This window comes from Clytia hemisphaerica, unplaced genomic scaffold (genome assembly GCF_902728285.1).
Source record: "Clytia hemisphaerica strain Z4C2 unplaced genomic scaffold, Clytia hemisphaerica genome assembly, whole genome shotgun sequence".
NCBI lineage: Eukaryota > Metazoa > Cnidaria > Hydrozoa > Leptothecata > Clytiidae > Clytia > Clytia hemisphaerica.
The window spans coordinates 1,092,295-1,117,853 of record NW_027103726.1 but is presented as its reverse complement, the minus strand read 5'-3'; the positions used below and the strand labels follow the sequence as shown (position 1 = coordinate 1,117,853).

Below are 25,559 nucleotides of genomic sequence, written 5' to 3'. Positions count from 1 at the left end.
GGAAATCCTTCCAAAGATGAGCTTCACTTTTTGATAAAAGCCGCAAATCTAGCCCTTCGGGCTTTACAGATATCTGTGCATAAACTCGCTATTTCCGCCGCGGCGGACGACTTTTCCGCCGACTTGAGGAACTATTTCGATAGCCGATTTTCCGGCGAATTCTGCCCACTGACCTTTATATATCCTTGGACCAAGCAATATCCTATCTTTGATTGGAGTTTTTTTGGAATTGGTACCCGAGAATAAGAAGCCATTGCAATGTTAAAAATTAACGTCTAACGTCGCTACATCATCAAAAGAATTTGAGGAAAAGTAGACCTAGCGCTCTCGATGCATACCCGCCCCCCTCCCCGATAAAGTCCACCCCGGTTCAACTCGGTTCACCCGGACTTTCGAATTTGAAATCATGCGGTGATGCTTTTCTTCTCTTAAATGAATTTTTGTATTAGGGAGATAACAAAATCGAAATCTTGTCTCGAGAAAGGCATAGACTTATCCGTTTATCCCCTCAAAACCACCAGGTTTCACTTTTATGATGGAAGCGGGAAACACCAGAAATAATCAAGATGGCGGCGAGGAAATCTGGTTTCGTTTGACGAAATTTGGTAAGGAAAGATTTGTTTTTTACCGGCTAGCACAGGACTTGACAAAGATCACTATAGTCAGTTATAGGGTGAACCTTTTCTGTTTATATCAGATTATGAAAATACAGACTGGGTCTCTGTCTACGTCTAGTTAGTTTACACTAGCTAGAGACGAAAAAGAGAGGGAGGTGCATGCACAGCTTCAGGCTAGCTCTAAAGTAAAGCTCTAAAACAGCATCTAATAGATAACATGAAAACCAGAATATGATTCTTCAATGGGAATCAACACTATAATTAAGTGCACTCACAAACATCAATATATCAGATCTAATAAAATTAATAACGGCACTGTCAGTCAGGCACATCCTGGCAAATGAACGGGGTGAGCATTTACATGGGGTATTCGTCACCCAGTGTAAATGAGATAGGACGTCTCAGACTAAAAGCGTGAAAATTAATAAAAATGAACTTCAAACTGAAAAAGGGAAAAAAGGAAGAAAACTGGGAACTTTATTTTTTCATTAAAAGTTTCTTCAATCTTCGAAGACAAAATTAACCCATGGAAAAAAAAATTCATACATGCAGTTCTTTGAAATGAAGCAAAATATTTCAAACCCGGTGTAATTAAACTGGGTAGAGTACCCTGCCCAGTTGGCGACCGAAATTTTTGGATTCAAATTTTTCACTTACTTTTAACTTTTTTGAAAATCCTTTTCAACTAACGGTTAGACAACTTTTAACATGTTCTTCGTGTTTGTTTTGATTTTTTATTTGAGGCGATCTTCTTAGAATAAAAAACTTTCGAAGCGAGCGGTACTAGTGCCCAGTTCCCGACCGACGTACCAGTCTGCGACCGATCGTTAAAAAGAGAAAATCAGTGCTCTACTTGCAGGTAAGGTCATATTAATTGATCAGGATGATAAAAAAACTCATAAGCTTTCCCGTATTAAATTTATTTATACTCATTCTTTTGTTTTAAAATAGCTCACTTACATTTCCCTTCGGCATGTTTTTTCAGAATTTTTCTTCAAGTCGCCATTTTTTTCTAAGGTTTGTTTTTGTTTTGTTTTGAAAGTGGCGGTCTATGGAGAGTCTTCATTTGATAAAAACGCGGGAGGGGAATTTTTTATGCCTGTTTTTTTCTCTTCGCGTCTGGAATGTTTTGATCGCAATGTAGAGTCTTCTTTTTCATTTTTTGAGTTTGGTCGGTTGCAGACTGGACGTCAAATTTCGAAGCTGATTGCATCAACTTTTTTATCAATATTTCACACGAAGGAAACTGTATCCAGCTGATTTTTACAGAAATGCTTTCTAACATACTCATTGTTTTGGACAAGTATTTTTTTGGCGTGGGAGTTGAAGGGTTTTTTCTTACGGAGCTTTTTTGTCCACAGGTAGCCATTTTTTATTTTTTTTGAAAAATCCGGCTTTTTCGTGTGCTTCCGTGCAAAGTTGAATCTTTCGGATTCTACTCGTTTTTTTCTAAAACCTTTTTTACACAGTACGGGAAATAGGTCAAGGCAGATTACTACCAAAAGAAATTCTCCAGAGGTTTGTTTTTGTATGACTTTTCTGGGTTCAAAGACGTTTGATCGCCAACTAGACCGGTCGCCAACTGGGCAGGGGACTCTATTCGGCGCTATTACGTCACTTTCGTTTTCGACCCCGTTCATTTGCCAATGGTCGCAAGTGAAAAATACCCCGTTCATTTGCCAGGATGTGCCTGACTGACTGTCATCATTGACAATAAAAATCAATAAAACAAAGGATTTTCTGTCAAGACTGGCCAAGAGTCTTGTAAACATTCCAACAACTCCATCAAAATGATCTGTCAAAGCTTTGTCTACCATTTTTAACACGGGCTGAGGATTGAGTTGAGAACGCTTGCAGAACACCCGCGCAGGAGCAAAAAAATTAATTTGTCAATCATTTTCTCAAGCAAGAGTACGCGAAGCGATTCTAGCTTCTTTACGATAGTGCCGTGGATCATCAGCAATCAGTGGATAGTATTTAATTATCATTATCCCTTTATTTTCATTCCTAGAACTTTTGCAAAAAAAAGGAAAAATAGAAAAGTTGTATTTTTTACTGCTCTACTCACATACTGAATTTGAAAGATCTTTATTATGTCGACACGATGTCAATCGAACAAATCGAACGCCGAATCAATTGAACGCAATTGAACACAATCGAATAATTGCAATTCAATTGTCGAACGCAATCGAATCACAATCGAATATTACCCAGGATTTGCCGTTCGATTGTTTCAATTACGTTCGATTGTATTCGATTGCGTTCGATTGTATTCGATTACCGTAAGTTGGTCTAATCTCGACATACGTCTTCCAATCTCAACACCGGATCTGTAAAATAATCAAAACAAACCTTGAATGAAATTCTTGGTATCATTCTTATCGAACAAGTTCATCCATCAAACTAGAAGTTCAGTAAACATTGCAATCCTTTCAATTAAAAAAACAGCCAAATTATAAGCAGTTTTACACAACACAAGAAACGCATGCAAACTTCCTCGTAATGTGTCCATCATTAAAATTTTACAACTTTATCAAGTCACGTGATAAAAATAATTCGCGCGCTTAGTCGACCTGGTTTCTATTTCCTTATTATTTATTGCAAGCACACGCTCTAGGCAGTGTTTGTATATATCGGTGAGGAAACCGGGTTCTTTTAATTATTTTCGGTTCACAGTAAAAAGGTCTACTAAAAAATTCCTCGCGTGCAAAATGTTGTTGTGATTTGGGCATCTTCATTGAAAGCATGCTAATTAGTTTTTTAGTGATTACTACATCGTTAAAGTGTTCTTTTCAAATATAAGTAATAACAATTCACATTTCTCATATTATATTTTAATAATCTGTGACGTGATAGAGAGAGAGTACAATTTAGTGATTGATTGATAACTTTGGTATGTATTTTTTTATGTTTGATTTTTTAATTTGAAGACCAGCCTACAGCTATGCCGAGATGGGAAGACGTGTGTCGAGATTAGACGATCCTACGGTATGTTTGACTGATTCAATAGTACTAGATTTTATTCACTTTCGTACGGTACTTAAGCCCACGCTAAAAAGCTCTAACGGGGCGGGTAATCCAATTTAATCTAATCGCAATCAAACTCATCAAACATAATCGTAATCGAACGAAATCGAATGTAATTGATAATCAATCGAACCAATTGAACATAGTCAACTATCAATCGAACCAATCTAACCTTACTCGAACGCAGTCAAACACAATCGAATATTACCCAGGATTCGGCCGCTCGATTAAGATTCGATTACGTTCGACAATCGAATCGCAATTATTTGATTGCGTTCAATTACGTTTGATTGGTTCAATTGCAATTTTTGTTCGAAGTTGATCGATTGACACCGTCTGGTTATGTGGCATTTTTTTAGCAAACTTCAAAAAACTGCTTGCATGCAGCATAGGCAGTGTAGCTCTAAAGCTCTAAAACAGCATCTATAATAACATGAAAACCAGAAAATGATTAACTTTGATGGGAATCAAAACTATAAAGGGCACTAACAAACATCAATATGTCAGATCTAACAAAATTAATAACGGCACTGTCATCATTCAGTGAAGTCAAGTTTGAAGATATTCTTTATTAGAAAAGCAGTTAAAAGTAGTCAAAACGCAATTTACCTTACCTCCTGAGTTTGTCTTTGTTATGCTAAAATATAACAAACCTTTGTCATGCTGATTAATTACAAAAACCTCCGATCACTACTTCTCCGCCATCTTGTTTCACTTTAAAGGCCGTGTTTTAAAATTCCTTAGCTACATTATATGTACGGAAAAGGTTTTTTCAATCCTGGTATTAAACTGCGAGGGCGGTTCCGCCCGCTTATTTTTCTTTCGGTGTTGAGCGCCCCGGGGATACTTAACAATAAAAGAGATTTTAAGCAGTGCTGCAAATAACGGCTGGTGACCGGTAATTACCGGTCATTTTTAAGCTAATATGTGTGTTTTTCCCGTGAAATTTTGATGGTTTCATTGTTAGTGCTTTCTGATTGAGTAATCACCAGCCAACTTGAAATTCCTTATTTGCAGCACTGTTAAGATTAATGTTGAAAAGCATATTTTTTCGATAAATTTAGGCGATACTCAACAAAAAATAAGGTGGTTTTAAACAAATCTTTGACAAATTGGCGTTTCTTTCTGTCCTAATAGATGCAAATCACGTCGAAAAAAGAATATATTTCCGCCTTCACTTTCACTTTCGCTTTCGTGTTAGCGATTCCAATCGGATGAATACTGCTCGCTAACAAATTCTGATTGGCTGTTAAGTCTTTAGCTTCGGGATTCTGATTGGATCATTTCCCGCGTCACGGTTGAATTTTGATTGGTTGAAAGTTTCTGAGGGTGAATTCTGACTGGATGAATACCTGAAAAGTAAACAATAGTATGTAAGTATTTTGCTTATCAAAACCTAAAGATTTCCAGGGGGTTTTATTTACTTTGCATGACGATAATTAAGCCTACAAAACACCGAGAAAAAAAACCAACATAGAACAGGTGTATTTTGTAATGTAGAATATGATAGCGTGAATCTTTTTGAAATTCTATGTCAGGATTTTTTCTCAATGCCCCGTAACTATGTCCGGGGTACCCGTTGCTAAAACCTTAAAAAACGAAAGCAATTACGGTAAAAAGTAGCGATTTTCGTAAGACCTCAAATATTGATACTTGACTGTACTGTCATTGACAATAAAACAAAGGATTTTCTGTCAAGAGTCTTGTAAACATTCCAACAACTTCCATCGAAATGATCTGTCACAGCTGAGTCTTCCATTTTTAACACGGTCCGAGGATTGAGCCGAGAACGCTCGCAGAACGCACACAAGCTCCCGTGCAGGTGAAAATTTTAATCTGTCAATCAACTTCTCAAGCGAAGAGTACGCAAAAAGTACGCGAAGCGATTCTAGCTTTACAATAGTGCCGCGGATCATCAGTGGATATTATTAAATTATCATTATCCCTTTATTTTCATTCCTAGAACTTTTGCAAAAAAAAGGAAAAATAGAAAAGTTGTATTTTTTACTTCTCTATTCACATACTGAATTTTGAAAGATCTTCTATGTGGCGTTTTTTTGCAAATTTCAAAAAACTGTTTTGTCCCGCTTTTACGGGACTTTGGCTTAAGTGCTAGTGTGCAGCATAGGGTACAAAATCCAAATATGCATTTCCCGTAATTTTTGTATGAAGAGTTAGGTCTATACTGATAGGGTACCGAGAAGTCAGGTAACTTGCATCACTGGAGGCTAACATGCATAGCCTTCAAATGACTGACCAATCAAAGCAGCAAAATTTCAAAACAAATGAACTACGCAGATCCGGTCACAGCTCTACTCTACCATTTTTGTTTTGATTTAACTTTGTATTTTAAGGACCAGCCAGGTCATTCATTTGAGGGCTATGCATGTTAGCCTCCACTGATGCAAGTTACCCGCCTTCAGTTCACGGTACAAAGTCCAAATATGTGTTTCCTGTAATTTTTGTATAAAAAGAGTTAGGTCTATACTGACAGTCATACAAACAAGTCATAAAACTAAAAGTCAGCGCTCCGTGGTTGTGACGCAGTTTATGAAATTGTTAAGAAAAAATGACATACTTTTAACAACTTTTTTCTACGTCATTTTCAGAATTTCTGATTTCCGATATCGGAAAATCAGAAAAATTGGGCAAAGATTTGAGTTTTGCTTCGAAATTTTTATCTCACGCAAAATTAACATCTCAAGCTGGCAGTTCTGCATTTTTTAAAAACCTTTTTAGGAGAATGTGTCCTTCTATAAGAAATTTTATAACACTTCATGGTAGATAAACAAGAGGATCAGAAAGCGAAGGCTTCTTCGTTTTTCATTTTCGCATTTATGGGGAAGAATGAAATTTTCAGAAGATGCTTCATTTAATATGAGGATTCCCATTTCCGTAAAATCGTGATTCCCCACGGTTGCGAAATGGTGGCTATGGGTAATTACTTTAGTCTTTTGCTATTTTCTTTTGTTCTATGTGACGTAAAGACGCTTCGAAGTACTTCCACTAACTATAAGTTCTTTCTCATCTTCAATGAGTCACGCCGACATTCCTTTCCACGTCAGCAATCTAGTTTTTATAAATATAAAAACTAGATTGTAAGGAAGATTCTAAAAAAAAATAGCCGTTTTCTTAGACCACTACGTTGTGTACAAACTAAAGAAGTTTTGTTATAATGACTTAACTTTTAGAGCTAATCAAAGCACATAACAATGAAATTTGGAACCTTGCTGGATTACCATCTCTTCAACTCAGATATTGCAAAAAGTATTTTATCACCTCTCATACTGAAAGGAGGGCGTCGTCACTATGGATTACTAGAATCACCTGTCACAAATCTTTACACTGGAGAGGTTGCATACAAAGTCTTTTTGTGTGGAAAAACAGGATCTGGAAAGTCTACTACAATAGCAAATGCATCTGGCAGGTTTGGATTGGAAAACCTTGGAGAGACAACCGGCATACAAGTTACTACTGTGTATTGGCCTGTTTTGATAAATGAAACAAAAGCCACTGTCCTCTTCAAGATATCCTTTTGGGATGTAGGTGAATCAGTTTTGAATAGTTACAATCATATTTTACCATCATGTATGGAGGATGTTGACTGCATAATCTATACATTCTCAATGGTTAATAAAACAATGTGGGATGATTTACCAAAGCTTATAACACGTATTGATGCTGAAGACCATATTCTAAAAGTTGCACTAGGTACAAAAAATGATTTAACAAAGAACAGTAAAACAGTTATCACAAACAAAATGATTGATGATTTCCAAGATGTCTGGAAGTTTCCTGTGTTGATGCATACCAATGCGATAAATTCAGAGCTTACTGGAGATTTTTCAGATTGTTTCAAAAAGTCTGCATCATTTATGAATCCTTTATGTGAATTACTTTGGTATAGAGATCAAGTTAAAGTTGGGCTTATCCCTAAAACCCATATTGATTTTTGTTTTACAAACAGTGACAATAGGAAGGACGGAAATGAAAATGAACCTGGATCTCCTGACGAAGGAAACAGTATTACTTCAAAAGGTACAAAAGTGACTTTTTGCTAAATTTGTTAAACATAATGTATATAAGGCAATTGTAATGTACATGGTGGGAATTTAATCTCTGATTTATATCTCTCCCATTTGATATGTCTGAATTTTTCAATACGTCAAGGTCCACATTCGTAAGTCTAAACTATTCTTAATAAACTGAAAGCAGCAAGCTGCTTTCATTAAAGTTACTCCAAAAGTTTTGGCTTGCACTATGTGCTTAAAATTGCCCTTTGTTTAAACCTGCCCTCACTGAAGTGTTTTTTATCAATCAAGAAATCGTGTACTTAGAGCATATATTGTAATGGCCTTGTAGTTGTGATAGACAAAAGTTCTTTGTTGCCTTTCTCTGGTCTAAAATGGAAGATATTGATTCAGTGGTGCCACTTGAGAGTTTGCCAATACTCACAAAAGCCCTTAACTAATGTAAGTGGCTTGAGCATAACCCAACTATTTGATTTGATTCTTTGAAATCTAGGGACATTTGAGAGGCAATCTCTTTAGTTTTTATAGTTTTTAAAAACTTATTATTTGTACATAATTGTGTCGCACATGCCTAATGTGTCTTTTCTGTCAAACTTATTGAATACATACATATTTTTGAAATTAAATTTTTATTATTCTTTATTTTATTAGATCTTATCTCCTAACCTCATCCTCATCATCCTTCGATCTAGGACTTTAAAGACCTAGACCTAGACCTTCTTTTTATTCTGTTTTAGTACAATAAAGAAAAAAATCAAAAAAAATCATGGCTAATGTTGTTGCTGAAATGGAAAAGGCTGCGGCTATCTTGATGGTAGGTTTTTTCTACTTGTTTTCCTTTGTTAGCATAGTTTTTAAAATTTTTTCTAATCCTCTGGCTTAAACTCCATTGTTATGCCTTGTTTCCTTCAATTATAGGCACACCCTGGTTTGGTGACTTCTGAGGAAAGACAACATGCTGAACAGCTCTTTTTGGAGTTTCGTAAAACAAAGCAGCCTTATGAAATCTGTCAAAGTATACTCAGTAAGAATAACCAAGATGATATAAAAAAAGCTTTAATTTTTTTTTTTAATTCATTTTCTCCCAGATTAAAATTTTAGAGTGTTATTAATGGTTCAGACTATTCAATAATTATCATAGAATATTGCAGTATATATGCTAATTTATGGTTTTTTCCCTTTTTTTAGAATCATGCACTGTAGAATATGTTATATTTGAGGCTGCAACAACTCTAAAAGAGGCGGTGATTAGAGAATGGTCTCTTTTAGAGAAATCAGAAGTCGAGCAATTATGCGGCTTCTTGCTGCAAACTGTCACCGAGAAAGTAGAGTAAGTAGTCTCAATAATTGTTTTTTTCCAACAAAATCTTTCACTAATCATTGATCCATCCAGTTACTGTTATACTTATTGTTAAAACTCCTAAATATATTCTCTGAAAAAAAAACTGAACACCATTGATATCATCCCTTTTCAAACATAGAATAAATTACTGCTAGGATTTAGCAAATTGGCTATAGCAACAACTTACAAACATAGTATACATGCAACTGTTATACAGTTCATAATGACAAACACTGTTCCACATATAAACCATCTAATTTTTTTCAAACTTTCTAGGTTTCCAAACTTTGTTAGAGAACAGATATTGTTAGCAGTTGCTGTAATCTTCAAACTTGGAACATTGGAATCTCCAGATGCTAGAACTAATTTGATTAATGGGTTGAATGAGTTGTTGACTAGTGGTAACAAAAACATGGTAAGCTGTTAGAATTCTTAAATTTTAACTGGTGTTATTTTAGCATTTTCTTTCTTCAAACATAATGATCCTTGAAATAAGCCCACCCAGATGGGACACAACGTTATTTCAACGTTCATCTAACGTTATAATGGGCGTTGTGAAGATTAGATAAACGTTGAAACAATGTTTGCCAAATAACCTTTGCCACCTGGGTAGCTTTTGGTTGACTTTAAGAAGGGTAACATTTTAATCACTTTTAATTGTGATCCTGAAATAGGACAGGGGGGGTGAAGCAGTTACTACAAGACATCATGCCGGTTAGTACCGTGGTGGTGTGCCATATGAATTGGATAAAGTCACTTAGTACTCAGATGTACTAACTGCAAAAAAGGGTGGTCCCCTGCTAAAAATTTGCCAAATTTTGGTACTAACTGTGTAAAAAATAGGATTTTGTGAGAAAATTTAAAAAAAAGACAATATTTTACCAAAAAGGATTTTGGGGAAGTAGATTTTTTTTTCAAATTTTCGAAATTTTTTTTTCAAATCTTAAAAACAATTTGCTGGTTGCAATAGAAATTTGATTTTCTAAAATGTTGTTTTTTCCTATTGAAAGCTATGGAAAATTGAATCATTTTTACGATATTAAATTTTATTTTATTTGATTTTATTGAATTTATGAAGGTCAAAAGCCTTTTTCAAGGCTAATTTCAGTTAGTACTAACTGTACTAAGTGTACCAAGGTGGTGGTGTTACTAACTTCTTCCGAGAAAGCAGTTAGTAGGCATGATGTCTTGTACTAACTGCTTCACCCCCCCCCCCCTGAATAGGAAACGATCTCTTTTATTTATCAAAATGTGCACGAAAAGTTACATTAGAATTCACTTGTCAAAAAATGGACCAAAAAAAAACTTTTGGATCACTAATTGATTCAAATGTTGAAAAAACCTTTTAAAGGTAGTATTATTTTTAAAATTGGTTTAGGAGCTGATATGCTGTTCAATTATGAAAGCATTACTTACTGAATATTCAACCACAAGTCAATCTACCAACTTTGGCATGAGTTTGGATTTCCATGCAAAGTGTAAAAAGACGTTTGAGGTATTTTTATTTATTATATTGTTTTTATGTATTTATTAGATAACAAAGCATTGGTTTGTTTTCTAAGCTAAAATGGTTTTTAAAAACCATAGATTTTGCAAAACTTTTGAACTTTTTGACGGCTGGAAAGGCTCATTCACGTATAGCTTATACTGATGTTTTTTTTTCTATTGTAGGAAAAGGATCTGTTGAATCTCTTCATTTTGACGATCAACGCTCTTCAAAAATACACATCTGCTCCTATCTCTTCACTTGGACGTGAAGATATTGCAATATTAAATCGCTACCTGTCTTTAGCTGAACAAATATTCCTCTGGGAATTCATGAGCGGAAATCATATCCTTTCAGAAAAGCCTTTTCAAGAGCTAGACTTGATAGTCTCCTTTGCTAGATTCCCCAATTTCCTTAGGCTTTATTTATGAAAATTGATTTAAATGAAATTAATTTTAAAATTAATTTCCCTAACTCATCTGGTGCTTCATATTAACACTTATCTTTGAAAAAATATGGTGGAAGTAAGCCTAGATCTGCATGTTGTTGATGTTATTACTAGTTTTTGATTGATAGTCATGAATCTGACCTAAATATATTTGAGAATTGCTAAACTCCCTTTATTAAGTGACTTTAATGCCAAAAATGATACCAATTGAATAAAGTAATGTTTACCTTAACTCCTGTGCACCTTTATTGCTGCTTCGTTTTCCTCATTTGAACGAGACCGCTTCCAAATTGATTTTCAAACCTCACAAGAATTGGAAAGAAATGATGTTGAACCCAAACTTGATCGATATGTTCTTTCAGGTTAGATTTACATATTTTGAAAGTGTTAAATTTGTATCTTTTAAGGGCATGTACTTTAATTCAAATTACTAACAAGTGACTAATGTTATTTGGCAAGCGGTTTATCGTTGTTACTTTTTTCATAAACAGGATATTCCAGAAAAATGTTTTACCCCAATGTCGAGGAAGTCTTTTTTGGGAAAGGTGGTTTCAGGACCCCCTTGGATTTTTCTTCTCATTTTTTAGACCACTCTGAACGTCACACCTATTCAACATATAGGGGATACATACTATGGAATATTCTGGAATAGTCTAGACTAGCTGGTAAAGTTCAAAAGAAATTTATTTATAAATTGTTTTTGTACCTACCCCGGTGGAGGTCCTATAAATTAACCGTTGTATGTCTGTTCGTTCGTCCGTTTGTTCGTTAGTTATTAGCTTTTCTCCATATTGGCTCATTAGTTTTTTCTGATTTTTTGCACAAAGATGCATAACTATAAACCCTCGAATGTGACGGAGCCCGATTTTCGAACAAAATTTTTTTTGGGTAAATTTGGGCCAAAAAACAGCTAAAAAACGGGTTTTTTGGACTATGTGAAAAATTGAATCATTAATTTTTTCTGATTTTTTGCATGAAAGTAGGGTACCATCATAGGTAAAAGATGGCTGAAGTTGCTTTAGGTTTGTGTCAATCAAAAGGCTTTTTCAAGCAGATTTTTGCAAAAAGATTTGTTGGCTCAAAAAACGCATGTTTATCTATAAGAATCACTATTAATAAGCATACATCAATGTTCTTAGTCAATTAGTCAATTCTTTTATGAATAGATGTTATTTTTTTGCTCATGAGGGCTTACTTTTAAAGAATATGCGTGTTTAGACATGAAATTTTGGTTGCTTGGCGTGTTTTTATAGAAAAACTGGTCAAATTCGATATATTTTTTTTATAAGCACCCACATTATCAATTACTTAGGTATTAGCTTTTCTCAAGATTGGCTCTTTCATTCTTTATGATTTTTTGCACAAAGATGCATAACTATAAACCCCCGAATGTGGCTGAGCTTGATTTTTGGGGTAAATTTCAGCTAAAAAACGGCTAAGAAAAAGGGTTTTTTGGACTTTGTGAAGTATTGGTTTTTTGCATAAAAGTAAGTAAAAGATGGCTCAAGCAGATTTTTGTAAAAAAAGAATTTTTCAGCTCAAAAAACGCATTTTATCTATAAGAATCACTATTAATAAGCATACATCAATGTTCTTAAAATTACTGAATTTTTTGATGATATACGAAGTCTTGAATATGAAAAAATATTTCAAGAGCATGAAATTTTGGTTTCTAAACGTTTTTTTATAAGAAACAAATAACTAATTTTAATAGATCGTTTTTACTGACCATCGTGTATTTTCAACCTCATTTTACTGACCACCCTGAACGTCACACCTTCTCAAAATAGCTGAACATAGGGGATACATACTATTTCTAGAATAGTCCAAACCAGCTGGTACAGTTAAAAATAAATCCATTTTATTATAGCTGCTACAAGTGACATCCAGTCATAACGAACTATCACATCACTGTTTCCAGTGTTTAATACAATTAGCATCAGTCGCTGGTGGAGTGTTTGGTACTGATGATATGCAATTGAAGTATCTCTCACATTACATGAATTGTCTTCTTAATGTGGTCGACAAGTAAGCCATGTCTCATTAATTGACAGGAGTTTCTGAGCTCCTTTACCATTAGAAATTGTTGCTATATTGTCTAAAACTCATACATGATACCAGTAGATTAACAATTGTTAAATAACTGGGCAGCCATTGAACATTCTTGTTATAGGCCATTTTATCAGGACTGATTCTGCACCCTTTACGACTCTCCATTGGTTAGACTCTCCATTGGTTAGACTCGAAAACCTCAAAACTATAGACCAACATTACTAGCGCGAGTTGGTTCTGATTACTCATGATTCCTTTCGATCGTGAAATGACCTATTCATGATATGCGCCTTTGCAATGAATTCTGACATTACATCGCAGACCCAACAGCTGATTGGTTGTAAGTGACGTAAATCTTTCAACCAATCAGCTGTTGGGTCCGTGGAAGAGATTGATTATGGTGCATGTCATAAATAGCATTTTGCATTAGACATGAATGGTCAGCACACCAAGCGTCTGGTTTAGCCTCAATCATTTTCCGGTTAGTCGATGTATTTCCCATGAAGATCATCAGAGGTATCAGCGATGACATTTTGAACAGGCTATTTGAAGCTATGATGTTTTTGACGTGTATGTTCCTGGAGAAAGCAGCAACTGCACCGAAGGTAAAATGTTTATAGTGTGTAAGGTTTTGTATTATGAAATTGAATGAAAGCAAGTAATATTTACTTCAAGCAAATATGGTCTTCAAAGTTCATTTACTTTATCTTCCATTTTTTCACTTTATGGATACGAAACATTTTGTTTGCTGAAACTCGTCATTGTCATATCATATATATGAAATGAAAGACCGAATTCACCTATTCCACTGAAAACAAAAGTATAACATAATTAAAACATAAATAGTAACGTTGTTCTGCTCTAAACACTAAATCCTTGGGTGAATTGATTTTATTTTTACTATTCCTTTAAAGAATCCTGGGAAGGATTTGAAAGTCTATTTTTCTTTTTAACAGGACGTTCTAGAAGACAACGAATATGCAGAAGGGAGTAATACACTGTTGGATGCTTGGATCACTGTCATTTCCCATTCTGATGACTTCCCTCCTGACATGTTCAAGAAACACAGTAAGGTGGTGGTGGAAGCATACATCAAATGTCATCTTGGTGCTCCTGAAGGGATTCGCCCTCCTGACGCGGTGAGTTAATATGCAGGCTTTAGTGCTTTGTTCTCAAAAAAGTAAATTTTATTCAGTTTTAGTAGAGCTTCAATAGCTCATGCCTTGTCAGCTGTCGGACCAAATTTAGCGTTATATTTTAAAATTTAAATTAGACTTTCTTCTTTTCTTTCTGATACATAGATTTCAGTCAATCCAAGATTTTGTTAGGTCTCAGTAACACAAAATAATGCTGAAATGTATTGTGATTAACAATTACAAATATTTTCATCTTACATGTCATTTGAGAAATTGACACAGATTATGATCAGTACAATATGACTGTTTAGCAAGAACTCCTTTTGTCATATAATCCAAATTCACTCGATTATGTTTTTTGTATCGGACCCTGAAAACAAATTAGTTGTTTGGCTCAAAATATCCTTTTTTGGGTAACATAGGGTGAACTAAACTTGAATACTTTTTGTGAGGGGATTTGTAGGGATTCTATATTTATTTAAGTGGATAAAATAATACTATAGCTCAACTTCAATACAGGCAAGCGCTCAGTAATACTTACACTCGACAGGTATCATTATCTTACATATGTTGAGCGGTGTAAAAGAATGCGGCTATTATAACTTAATTCTCCCTGGCTCGGTCCGTTCTCAAAGGGAAAGATGATAAAAAATATCGAATCTCCTCTTAGATTGATAATGAAGATTTGGACCACGAGTTATCAGAGAAAGATCGAGATTTCTTTTCAGACGAACTTTCCAATATTGGACAATTCTTTCGGATGAACATTCGAGAAACTGTTCCCTTGTTGAAAGATAAGCTCAACAAAAGAGTAGACCATCTTCAGGAATATTTGAATTACGAACGAATGCGAAAAAGCAATTCCACTAACGGAAATAGTAAGTTTAAAATCAAACATTTGACTTCAAGGGTATCAGAGATTTCTCTCCAGCCAAAATTTTTTGTTTTGGGTACCTTATCCCGTCTTTTTTATACACCGGCCCTTATCGGTGCTATTTTGGCACGTGGTGCAATAATTGCTGACGTAAACTGAGCGGAAAAAGTGGCGTTAATTTTTCAACTAGTTTCTTTCATTTAAAGGTTTTATTTTTACATAAGTGTTCCCGTTTCATATCAGACACGTATTTCATATCAGGACAGCGTCTGCCTATTGTTATATCATGCTGATATAAGATCATGCTGATATAAGCAAAAAACAATTTTTGCTTTTCCTCTTTCTGACCAATCTTGCTCCACATCCGTGTGTCAATCCAATGTTAAAAAGCTTGTGAATTAAAATTGATGAGTAAGCAAACGATATCACTCTTATTTAAAAACAAAATCTTTAAGGGGATTTATGTGTGATGTTTAGGAGAAAACATCGTCCATTCTTTTCCAAAACCTTGAAAATTATTCATTTTCTGGACTAGGAAGAAGTGGGATATATAATGTCAATTCAAGTCAATGTTTACTATTGTGTAGCTTGTTTGATATCTAGCATGTTTTTTTTTTACGTTTTACGGTCTTTCATTGGCGTGAGCTAAAAATACGACATGGCGGATTTAGGGCAGGCGTTAAAGGGGCGGCACAGAAGGAAAATCTCTCCCAATTTTGAATGTCTCCATTGTGCAAAGAGCTTTTTAATTCAAACGTCAGCAATAAATACGAGCTAGATTTTTAGTGCTTTGATGTTTTACTATGCTACAAATTTGTGTTTCAATGTAATAACTCTTTCGTCTACGTTTCTATACTTTTCAGATAGAATAGCCAGTGATGTTCTCTTCGAAGATTTGAATTGGCTTCTGCTGATCGCAACCTTCGTTCTCACTGTGGACACAACGGGAGAGAGTGCTCAAGTACCGAATGAAATAGTGGACTGTAGTAATGACTTTTTGACATCCCATCAAAGCTGTGTTGCATCATCCGTCAGATATTTGACCACTATTGGAAAAGAAGGAAACGTCGCCGAAGGTATTGATGAAATCAAATTTGGCAATTATTGTTTTCATGGATCAAGTTCTTGGTCCGGATATCTATCAGTTCAACGATTCTGCTATCTTGTGTGAAAAAAGTCTTTCCTGGGATGTAGTTGTTTCGAAAGTAGATATGATGTTGAGACTTTTTTGAGAGGGGCCGCATAAATTAGGCCTGACAAAACTTTTTTGGCTAAAAGACTGATATTAAGTCAACTCCAAACACTAAAGTAAAAATGAGTAAAAAATCAACAATCTGCAAAGGTGAGTTTACCCGGGGGGGGGGGTACAAGGGTTGGTGAATGAGGGGTATGTGCGGACGGGACCTCCGAAAACTGACCCTTAGAGAGACCAAATTTTAGTGAAAAACTGACCCTTAGAGAGACTTTTTCGAAAAATTTTCCCTGATTTTCAAAAATTTCCTACTCTTAGTGAGACTTTTTGTAATTTTTTCTCTCAAAATCAAATTTTTTTTCTAAAAATCGTGATTTTTCCCACCTACTAGACTATGTACTTTGAAATTTCCTGATTTTTGTAACCCGTAGAGAGACTTTGAAAGGTGAAAAACCCGACCCTTACCGTCCGCACATACCCAGCACCTATTTTTGCCTAAGTACCCCCCCCCCCCGGGTGAATTTAATAAAAATGATTTTTATCATTGAATATAGCGTTTTTATATTTTCATTTTCAGTTGATCCTTGTGTTGGATTATTCACATCCGTCCTGCGCGTGGTGGAAATCCAAAACGAATTTCTAAACAGCAATCTCGTGGCATCGTACAGTCCTGAAATCGCATCCACAGTTCTGTGGTTTTTGAAACGTTGGACAAGAGGCTACCTACCTGGTTATTCAGCACAATTGAAAAATGCGCCCGTGTTAAGCGCTTGTTTTGACGTCACCAAAGAGTGTGGTAGCTTAATGTTGAAAGTTATCCTTGAGACGGCAGAATTGAATTTATATTGCTGGACTGGTGAGCCAGATGTCACGCAGGATGTTTCAAGTTTACTGTTAAGGATATTTCATGATAAAAAGAGGTAAACAAATGATGCATTATTTTATACGAGCTAAGGGGGAGGATGAGCCATGTCCATTTTTCGAAATTGTTAGGTTTTTTTTGCAACTTTTTGAAATCTAAGTCTCAGGTTTTCCTTAATTTGTTCTTAGGTTTCAGTCAAATTCGTACAGGTTTAAAACTATGTAAAAAATCTCAATTTTATGCAAAAAGGAAAGTCTTTTTTTGCGCTTTTCGAAGACGCATTTTGTAATATTATGTAATGATAAGGAGATTTAGCGTTTGTTGCATTATATTCGTAGAGTAGGTATCGCTTTGGCTTTACCAACAGTTTGGACAATAGTAAAAAAGTTCAGCTCGTTTGACCAGAAGATTATGTCATTATCCCCGAAAGTTCAAAGGAATATCATTGAAGCTCTGATGCAAGCTTGTATGCAAGTCCAGGACCCCAAAACTAAAGAAGAATTCCAAACACAAGTTAGTATCGCAAAGAATTTCTTCCCTCTTTTGTTTTGCAATTTTAAGTTCTTCTCTGCTAGGTGTATTAACCTCTTTTAGAGCAGTTATTCTATTAGAATGGTGACTGAATTTCGAACCCCTCCCATCATCAACACTGGAAATATTGAAAATCTTGAGCCTAAATCATAAAGCTTCTATCGTTTCAATTTTTTGATACTTGTACCTGGCCCGTAGCAACCGGGGGGGGGGGTTGGGTCAGCAGGGGCAGTCCCCCCCCCAATAATTTTTCAAAAATAATTTTTTTCATTGTTGTTTTTTTGTTTTGATAAAATAATCGAACGTGTCTGCTCGACCACCGAAAGATAGTTATTTTTCCAGGTTGTATATGGTTAAAAAGTTAGCGAGATTCTCTCATAGCTAAGCTGTCGCATTGAATTTGCAATATTTAAATTAAATTATTTCAATCTGTTGTTGGAAAATAGTTCAAAAATAGGGTCTTTTTATTAAAAAATTCTAGAAAATTCGCCAGCTAACGGGGGCTTCGCCCCCTGAACCCAGCCCTGGACCCGTTGGGGGGGGCTAAGCGCCCCCTAAACCCCCAGCTTAATGCCCCCACAATAATAAATTGCTTCCTACGGGCCTGTTGTACTGTATATAAATCATTACCACGCTTAAAATTTCCCTTTTGAAGCTTCATTGATTATATCGTTCATTTTATAGCTCTTAAAACCCATCATGGACAATTATCTCAAAGTGCGTCAACAAGACAATTTCAACAGGGTCTCACAAAACGAAGAGGTCAAATACACCGTTATTCGCACGCTCGAATGTCTGCGTGGTATTTTCCCGACATGCTTTGCGTCTTTTTCGGACACGCTCTTCCAATATTTCCAACCATTGATCGAAGATACTGTAGCACTGATACTGATTTATGAGAGCTACACCGTCATCATTGTGGCCATCTTGGAAATGTATGTCGATATGATGGAGCATGTTCTATGCTTCTTAAATTCTGTAAGATCTTCTATAAATAAATCCCAATTTTAATTTTTTTAACAACATGATTTCTAATATGCTAATTGCGGATTGGCCATGTGAATTGTGTGTTGCTATTAAATATGCGTGCTGCGAGTAACTTTTAATTTTAGCTTGCACCTTGCACATATAATGGTAACTTGCGACTCGCATCCTATCAATTCGCTTACATTTTAACCCTTGTTTTAATTTTTTTAAAGAAAAATAAATTTTGAATTCAGCTCTTTAGCTCTTTGAATTTAGCATTTTGTCACCACAAATTACTGATTTTGTTGATTTTAACCCTTTTCATAGCGGATATCGATTATAACAATTCCCTTTTAGTTTGTACTTCACCAAAAACTCATATTGTTACTATGTAGAAGAAAAGGTCTAGTAATGACTATTTCTCTTCTTGTTTGTAGAAAAACACGACAACGTTATGTCGGATAACCATTGATATGATGAAAAATTACTCAAAAATCACTAAATGTAAGTGACAGCTTTAACCCTACTTATACTAGGCTTAGGATATGCTTTAAAGCATGCTACAAAACTAATTCAGTCATATTAGGAAATCAGTAAAAAATAATGGAATTGGCAAATTGTAGTTTATACCCTATTAGGCCCAAGCTTTTTTGACTTTTGTATCCCCAGGGGGGGGGGGGGTAGAATCTACCACCCTCGATTATTTTTGATCTAGGAGAGCTACGGTCATGAAATTTGGTACAGATGTTCTCCATCATGACACAAATTTCCTGGAACAGAAAAAAATTTGATGACGTCATTCAAAAACCGATGACGTCATCACAAAATTTCCACCTGTCGGCATAAAGCCAAAATATGTGGTTTACAAAAATGTCTATCACAATCGAACCAATAATGATATTTAGATTCTGTTTAAAAATTCTGAAAGATAAAAGGTCTTCTTTAACATAATTGCCGGTTTTAAAGTTTCCATGAAGATTTTATCTTAAAATTTGTGTTGAAGATGAGTTAAATTTTCAAAATTTGATGACGTCATTAATGATGACGTCATCATTTTAAAAAATTTTTTTCTAATTTTTCAAATTTATATTGTCAATACCTATCACGTGTCAAAATTTGAAGATGATTGAATAAATAGTTTAAAAGTTATCAACAATTTAAAATAATGAGTTTTGAGCGATTTTTGCTGGGTTATATGTCATGTTTCACAATAAAGTCATAAAACTTGATCTGGACAAGCTATAACCCTAAAATTTTGCGAAAATACTCTTAATAAGATTTTGTTTAAAGTCAGAAAGTTTCAAGTCGTTTAAAAAATTTTTCTCCGAGATATACGCAAAAGAACTCCAGCGTGGTAGATTCTACCCCCCCCCTGGGGCTAATAGGTTAAACTACCCCGTAACAATTATCGTATTATCATATAACACTTATATTACCGTATTACATGGATTATAAACAATTCAAGTCTACCTTATGGAACTAATTTTCGCGGTCGAAAAAAAATATCCGAAAAATTGCATTTCGCGGGTTCAAATTTTTGCGATTTTGACGAAAAACCGCGAAAAACGCTAAAATTAATTCCCGCGAAAATTAGTTCCAATAAGGTATACAATATCAGGTGAAGACTGTAACATTAGAATGATTTGCATTTTATCATGTAATGGTCACTATACCTTATGTTATCATGGAGTCCGCGCCTTCTTTTCAGTGAGTTTTTATTTCACTTTCATTATGAAAAGAATTTAGACCTTTTCATAAATTTCGTCACACCCACAACGCTTACCTCGTTTTCAAAGATATTGCTATGATAATTGATTCCCAAACGAGTTCATAAGAAGTGTACTCTATTTAAAAAATTAATACTTAAAAACTCAAGGGACACAGTCACCATGGTAATGGTTTCAAAACGAGGCACACGCTGCACGAAAAATCCTATTTCACCTTATTTTTTTTCCACTTGAAGCGATCAAGAAAACAGACAACGACCAAGAAGATGAAGAACAGTATAATGATTTGCTTTTGTTGATTCAATTGTTAAGTCATATCCTCTCAAAAGACTTCCTTGATCTGGGCGGTGAGTAGCTCCCTATGATGTTTGGAACTATGGTTTTGAGTCCATTAGCTTTAAGTGTGCATAAATCTTTCATTTATCAACGGATAGAGGAGAACAAAACATAAGGATAAAAAGTTAATTTTTTTTTCTTCTTCATTATTCATCTTCATTTTCGAGAATTTCTTGGATCAGTTTTCTACAAAATTTAAGTGTTTTTAATTATCTTTTCAACCAATTTAAGCATTTCTTGATAAAGGGGCAATTAAAACAAAGATTAGTGCACACTTAAAACGAATGGACTTGACAACATTAATTGTATGCTAGACAACCACCATGAAAAACCTTCTCCTTATCGACCAGCTCATGCCACCTGAAGAGAATGTGGAGACTGGGGTAGGCAAAGCCTCAAAAAGCCTATTAGTGCTAGGTATTCCACAATACACCGTGGCTAACGTTCCTTATTATTTAGTGATACACGCTTAATTAACTTTCAATTCACGCTTGATTCAAAAACTCCGTCTTTAAAAGGACATCATTAACCCATTTCCTGCCAATTTTTTACACAGCATCTTTGAACCTCCCTTCTGCGTTGCGCATTGCTGCGTTCCTATTGTTAATTTTGCTTTGTTAGCATATATCTTGAATAAATCTACAGCAGTTTGCCAATTCTAATTTTGGCCTATGAGTAAACCATTCCGTTCATTTTTGTAGAACTGCAAGGTGATAAAGAGGATCTAGCATTGTTCGGCTTACAGAATTGTTTTTCTCTAGATACCAAAGAAAATGAAGACTCAGTTTCTCCTGTCGATATTGTTCTGTATGGTCTGCAAATTGTTATACCACTTATTACTCAAGAGTTGCTGAAGGTAAATTGTTTTTCTTTACACGCCCTCACTCACGACGAGAAGAATTTTATTTATAAATACGTGCTTGAGCAACGGTCAAAGCCTAAGAACAAATTTGGAAGAATTGTCTGAGCGTCGGATTTTAGAAATTAAGGAAATACTGATTATATTCCCTAAGAAAGAGAACACCTGACCTTACCAACAAGGATATTCGAAAATAGTCTAGAGAAACACTCAACCTAACCTCCCCCTGCAGTCTCTCTGCAACACTTTCTTAAAATACACTTTTTGTAATTCATTACTTTTAAACTTTCTTTTTCCCACTACTACAGTATCCTAAGCTAAGTAGTGAGTATTTCAAACTGGTGACATTTGTATGTGAGGTGTATCCAGAGAAACTGAAAGTATTACCAGAAGAATTATTCAAAAGTTTCATGGCTTCCATTCAAATGGCCATTTCTGAGTATCCTTTTCATCGTTTGCTTTTCCAGATTCTTTATGACCAACCAATCGTTTGACTCTTAATCCATTAAGTTCCACTGGCAGACAGATCGCGAAAAACTTAGGGCAAAATACAAATGTTTAGAGGCCGACTTTGTAAGCTTGAATTCTTTAATACTTTTAAACACATTCTCGAAACCACTGCGTCCGTGCGCAATCTTGTTCAAATAATTCATTTTGTGTAAACTATACTGTAGTATAAACCCCAAAACTTTTACATCTTCGATATACGATAAGTTAGACCGATAATTTCCTTTTCTAAAAATTTTTTTTCCATAACTCTCACTTTTAATATAAACAGTTTAAATACAGAGGTTGCCAAGTGTTCATTAGACGCATTGAGCTCACTTGCAAAATATCTACATAATGAGTGCGATCGAAACGATCCCATCAACCTACCTCTACACAACGCTTTACTCCATTTCCTGAATGTAAGTTATAATCACTGAGCTTTATTCATACCCCGGAGGCAGTTTCTCAATCCCGGCCAAGCAAAATATTTTGATCGGAGTTTTTTTTAAAGTGGTAACAGCATCGAGAGCGTTAGATCTACTCCGCTTGTACACAAGTGATGTAGCGCCGTTTGTTCGTTAGGCAAAGTTTTAACACTACACTGGTTCTTTGCGGGTACCACTCCGATCAAATATGGCGGATATAGCTTGGTCCAGGTCTTATAAAGGTTATTAGTAATTATACCCATGACTGATTACACCTATTGTTTATCTTAAGTCCTTGCTGTTACTTTAGGTGCAAAAAACAATCGTGAGTCCGAACTTTACGACAAACTCTCTTAAAAAAAAGACTAATATTTGCTTAGTTTCTGCTCGTTTTAAGTTTTTACATTTTTGGAATGCTTTTATATTGATCAATACACCCTTACATACGAAGAAATCCTGAGTAACATTCAATTTCAAATAATCCTTTGTATACTATTACTAGCAGTACCACTAGAAACCTGATCTACAGTAGAGATTCTTTAAATCGAACTTCTATAACTCGATTGTCTCCTTAACTCGAAAAAGCTTTCTAGTCTCTTCAGTTAACAATGCCCTATAAACTTTAATCCTTGACACGAACAAATTTGTGTTCTCCGTGCGTATTCGAATTTCGGAGACTCCACTGTGTGAAGTCCAAAATTTTCCCCTGCTGATTCGCCGAATCTGAAAGATGAAATCCTTGAAAGATGCTCCACAAGCCCTAAGCTTAAAAATGTTATTTTAAATTTTTTTTCTCAAGATGGTGTTTGAGCACATTGTCTTGGGTCATTTCAACATGGAGTTAATTGAGCCGGCAGCCGAGTGTTTTTTCCTTTTAATTTGTTGTCACCAAGAAGAATATTTGAAATTAGCCAATAATCTGATTGCCAAGCAGCACGTGACCAACGAGACGTTCAAACAACGTCTTATAGATGCGTTCCAAGTAAGTACATAAGTATTATTATAACTTTATAAGTATTCAATGCTCTAATGCAGTCGTGAGAGCTGCACTCTCAAAGAAAACCCTTGAAAATTGAGTTATTATGAAGCGAATTTTTTGGGGAAATATAACTGATTAAAGTTTCTAATTATCAGGAGAATGAATGGTTTCTGGTCTTTCTAAGTAGAAAAAGCTAATAATAAAATAGGGTGATTTTCTTTGGCCAAAAATTTTAATTCAACACAAAAAAATTAGTTCATCAACCTCATTTCTTTCTCCTTTCTTTTTTCAGCTTTTGACACCGGTCGGTCTTCAGCTCTCACCCAACCGTCAAAGCTTGCGACAATTCCGAAAGAACCTAGAAACATTTTTACAAAACGTCAAAGGCTTCCTATGCTTTAAATAGTATAGATTAAATGAAATGGTTAAGATGGCTTTATGAGAGGCGTGGATTGTGCCTGAGAGAGAAAATCAATTCGAAGCAGTCAGTAGTTTTATCCTACTTTGTTGCATAAGCCTCGTAGGACCTTTTCCAAATTAATCAAATTAGACTAAAATCTCATCTTCGAAAAATTGTTCATCGTGTTAAATTCATTGGTGTAGATATTAACATCAATGACGGCATGGACAAACAGAAGTAGTAACGGAAGAGAGTATAACCTTTCGTGTGAGAATTGAATGGACATTTGAGCAGAAATGCAATCGTCGTTGTTGCTGGAAAAGTATCAAGGGATTTATTTAGGGATTCCTGCACATTTAAGGAGTTTTGGTTTGAAAAACGAAATTTTTTTACAATTTTTATGATTTAGAGGAACAATCATTTTGAGCAAAATTTTTATTATTTTCTGTATTTATTAGATAGGTAGATCAAAGATTGTTTTTCAATTGTTTATAATGTATCCGAAAAGATAGGCTAATGAACTAAGAATTATGCGAAACTTGAAAGAAATCATTTCAACTTTTGACGATGCCCCAATAGGTTATAAGATTTGTCCCTTTTACCAAGGATTTGAGCTTTTTAATCAGTTATCTGTTTGTTTTCGCTTGTACTGTATGGGTTTATTCTCAGAATTTGTTTATCATTTCAGAGATTTGCTTTAAATTTGACCCTATCAATGACCTAAGCCAACTTCTCTGGAAATTTGTTACCTATTTTATCATAAATAAATAAAGGACAGGATCTTGCGCCTCGATCTAGAAATTCAAGAGGTCAAAAATATAGTGAATGAAGGTACAACCGTCGTGATGAAATTTAGGTTTTCACTACCTGAGCTGCTTTAAAAAAGTCCTTCAGACAGCTTTTGCCCAGAAATGAAGCTTTTGAAAGTGTGAATTGTAATATTTTTGAAATGGCTTTTTTGAAAATTTTGAAAAACTGAGGGACAATGACCCTCCTGCCTCCCCCACTCTGTTTTTTCGAAGTCTTTTTTTCGGATACTGTGACGATTTCCCAATGCCTTTTAAATAGGAAACTATTGTTTATTCGGCGTTTTAAGGTGTTTTAAGAATCTTTTGGCTCAAAATAATCACTTTCTACTCCTTATTTAGGATAGTAATATAAGATTTCGAAAGCTCAAACACTAGGTACAAGCATGTTTTCAAGTGAAAAATAAGGAAGGATTAATAAATCAAAACGTGATAATTTTTTTCATCTTTAACCTCTCCGGACTTTGACTAATCATATCTCTTGAGATGCGTGAGTTATACTTATACTTATTGCATGCTACCTCTAGATCAGTTGAGTGTTTTTAGAGCATAGTTTGAATATCAAATTGAAGAGGGCCTACCACGAGCTTCCCTCTTGGTGCAGTCAAAGAAATTTTCCCTGGGACGTTGATCGGAGGGTAATAGAGCATGTTGACCTTTCTCTGAGGCCCCTTTGCCTAATTAATTTTTCTGACATTTATTTAAACTGTTCCATTTTCTTCATAGATATAGAAATAAGGAATACTTTAAAAGCAAATATAAAATGGCTAAGAATGGTAAATTCAAGACGCTGTTGTGGTAATGTATAAATCTATTTTTCGTGTGTTTTACCTACAGAATTTCTGCCACAGCGAATTTTCAATCATCTTCCAATGTTGTTAGATATATCAGTTATTTTATGTCCCGCCCTTATTAATGTCGTTTTATTACAGTCATTTTCAACTAGCACTGATTTTTGAGGGATGTCGGTAACG

At 35.0% G+C, this 25,559-nt stretch overlaps 2 protein-coding genes across 3 annotated transcripts; both read left to right on the top strand.

Moving 5' to 3' along the window:
• Positions 1-498: 498 nt before the first annotated feature.
• On the top strand, positions 499-24,307 carry LOC136804697 (exportin-4-like). Of its 2 annotated transcripts, none has more exons than XM_067061310.1 (23): positions 499-605; positions 8,413-8,489; positions 8,594-8,699; positions 8,864-9,005; positions 9,294-9,432; positions 10,396-10,512; positions 10,689-10,848; positions 11,195-11,313; positions 12,822-12,979; positions 13,434-13,608; positions 13,960-14,142; positions 14,810-15,017; positions 15,877-16,089; positions 16,783-17,125; positions 17,406-17,580; positions 18,283-18,576; positions 19,002-19,068; positions 20,528-20,638; positions 21,389-21,483; positions 21,795-21,925; positions 22,265-22,394; positions 23,200-23,382; positions 23,672-24,307. In XM_067061310.1, exons 2-23 carry the CDS (start codon positions 8,442-8,444, stop codon positions 23,783-23,785), a joined length of 3,411 nt encoding a protein of 1,136 aa, XP_066917411.1. In that variant the 5' UTR covers positions 499-605; positions 8,413-8,441; the 3' UTR covers positions 23,786-24,307. The 2 variants fall into 2 exon arrangements, with proteins under 2 accessions (XP_066917411.1, XP_066917410.1); XM_067061309.1 differs by having other exon boundaries at positions 21,329-21,483.
• On the top strand, positions 6,857-7,705 carry LOC136804738 (ciliogenesis and planar polarity effector 2-like). Its single transcript, XM_067061343.1, has one exon. The coding sequence runs from the start codon at positions 6,857-6,859 to the stop codon at positions 7,703-7,705; it is 849 nt and encodes a 282-aa protein (XP_066917444.1).
• Positions 24,308-25,559: the final 1,252 nt, after the last annotated feature.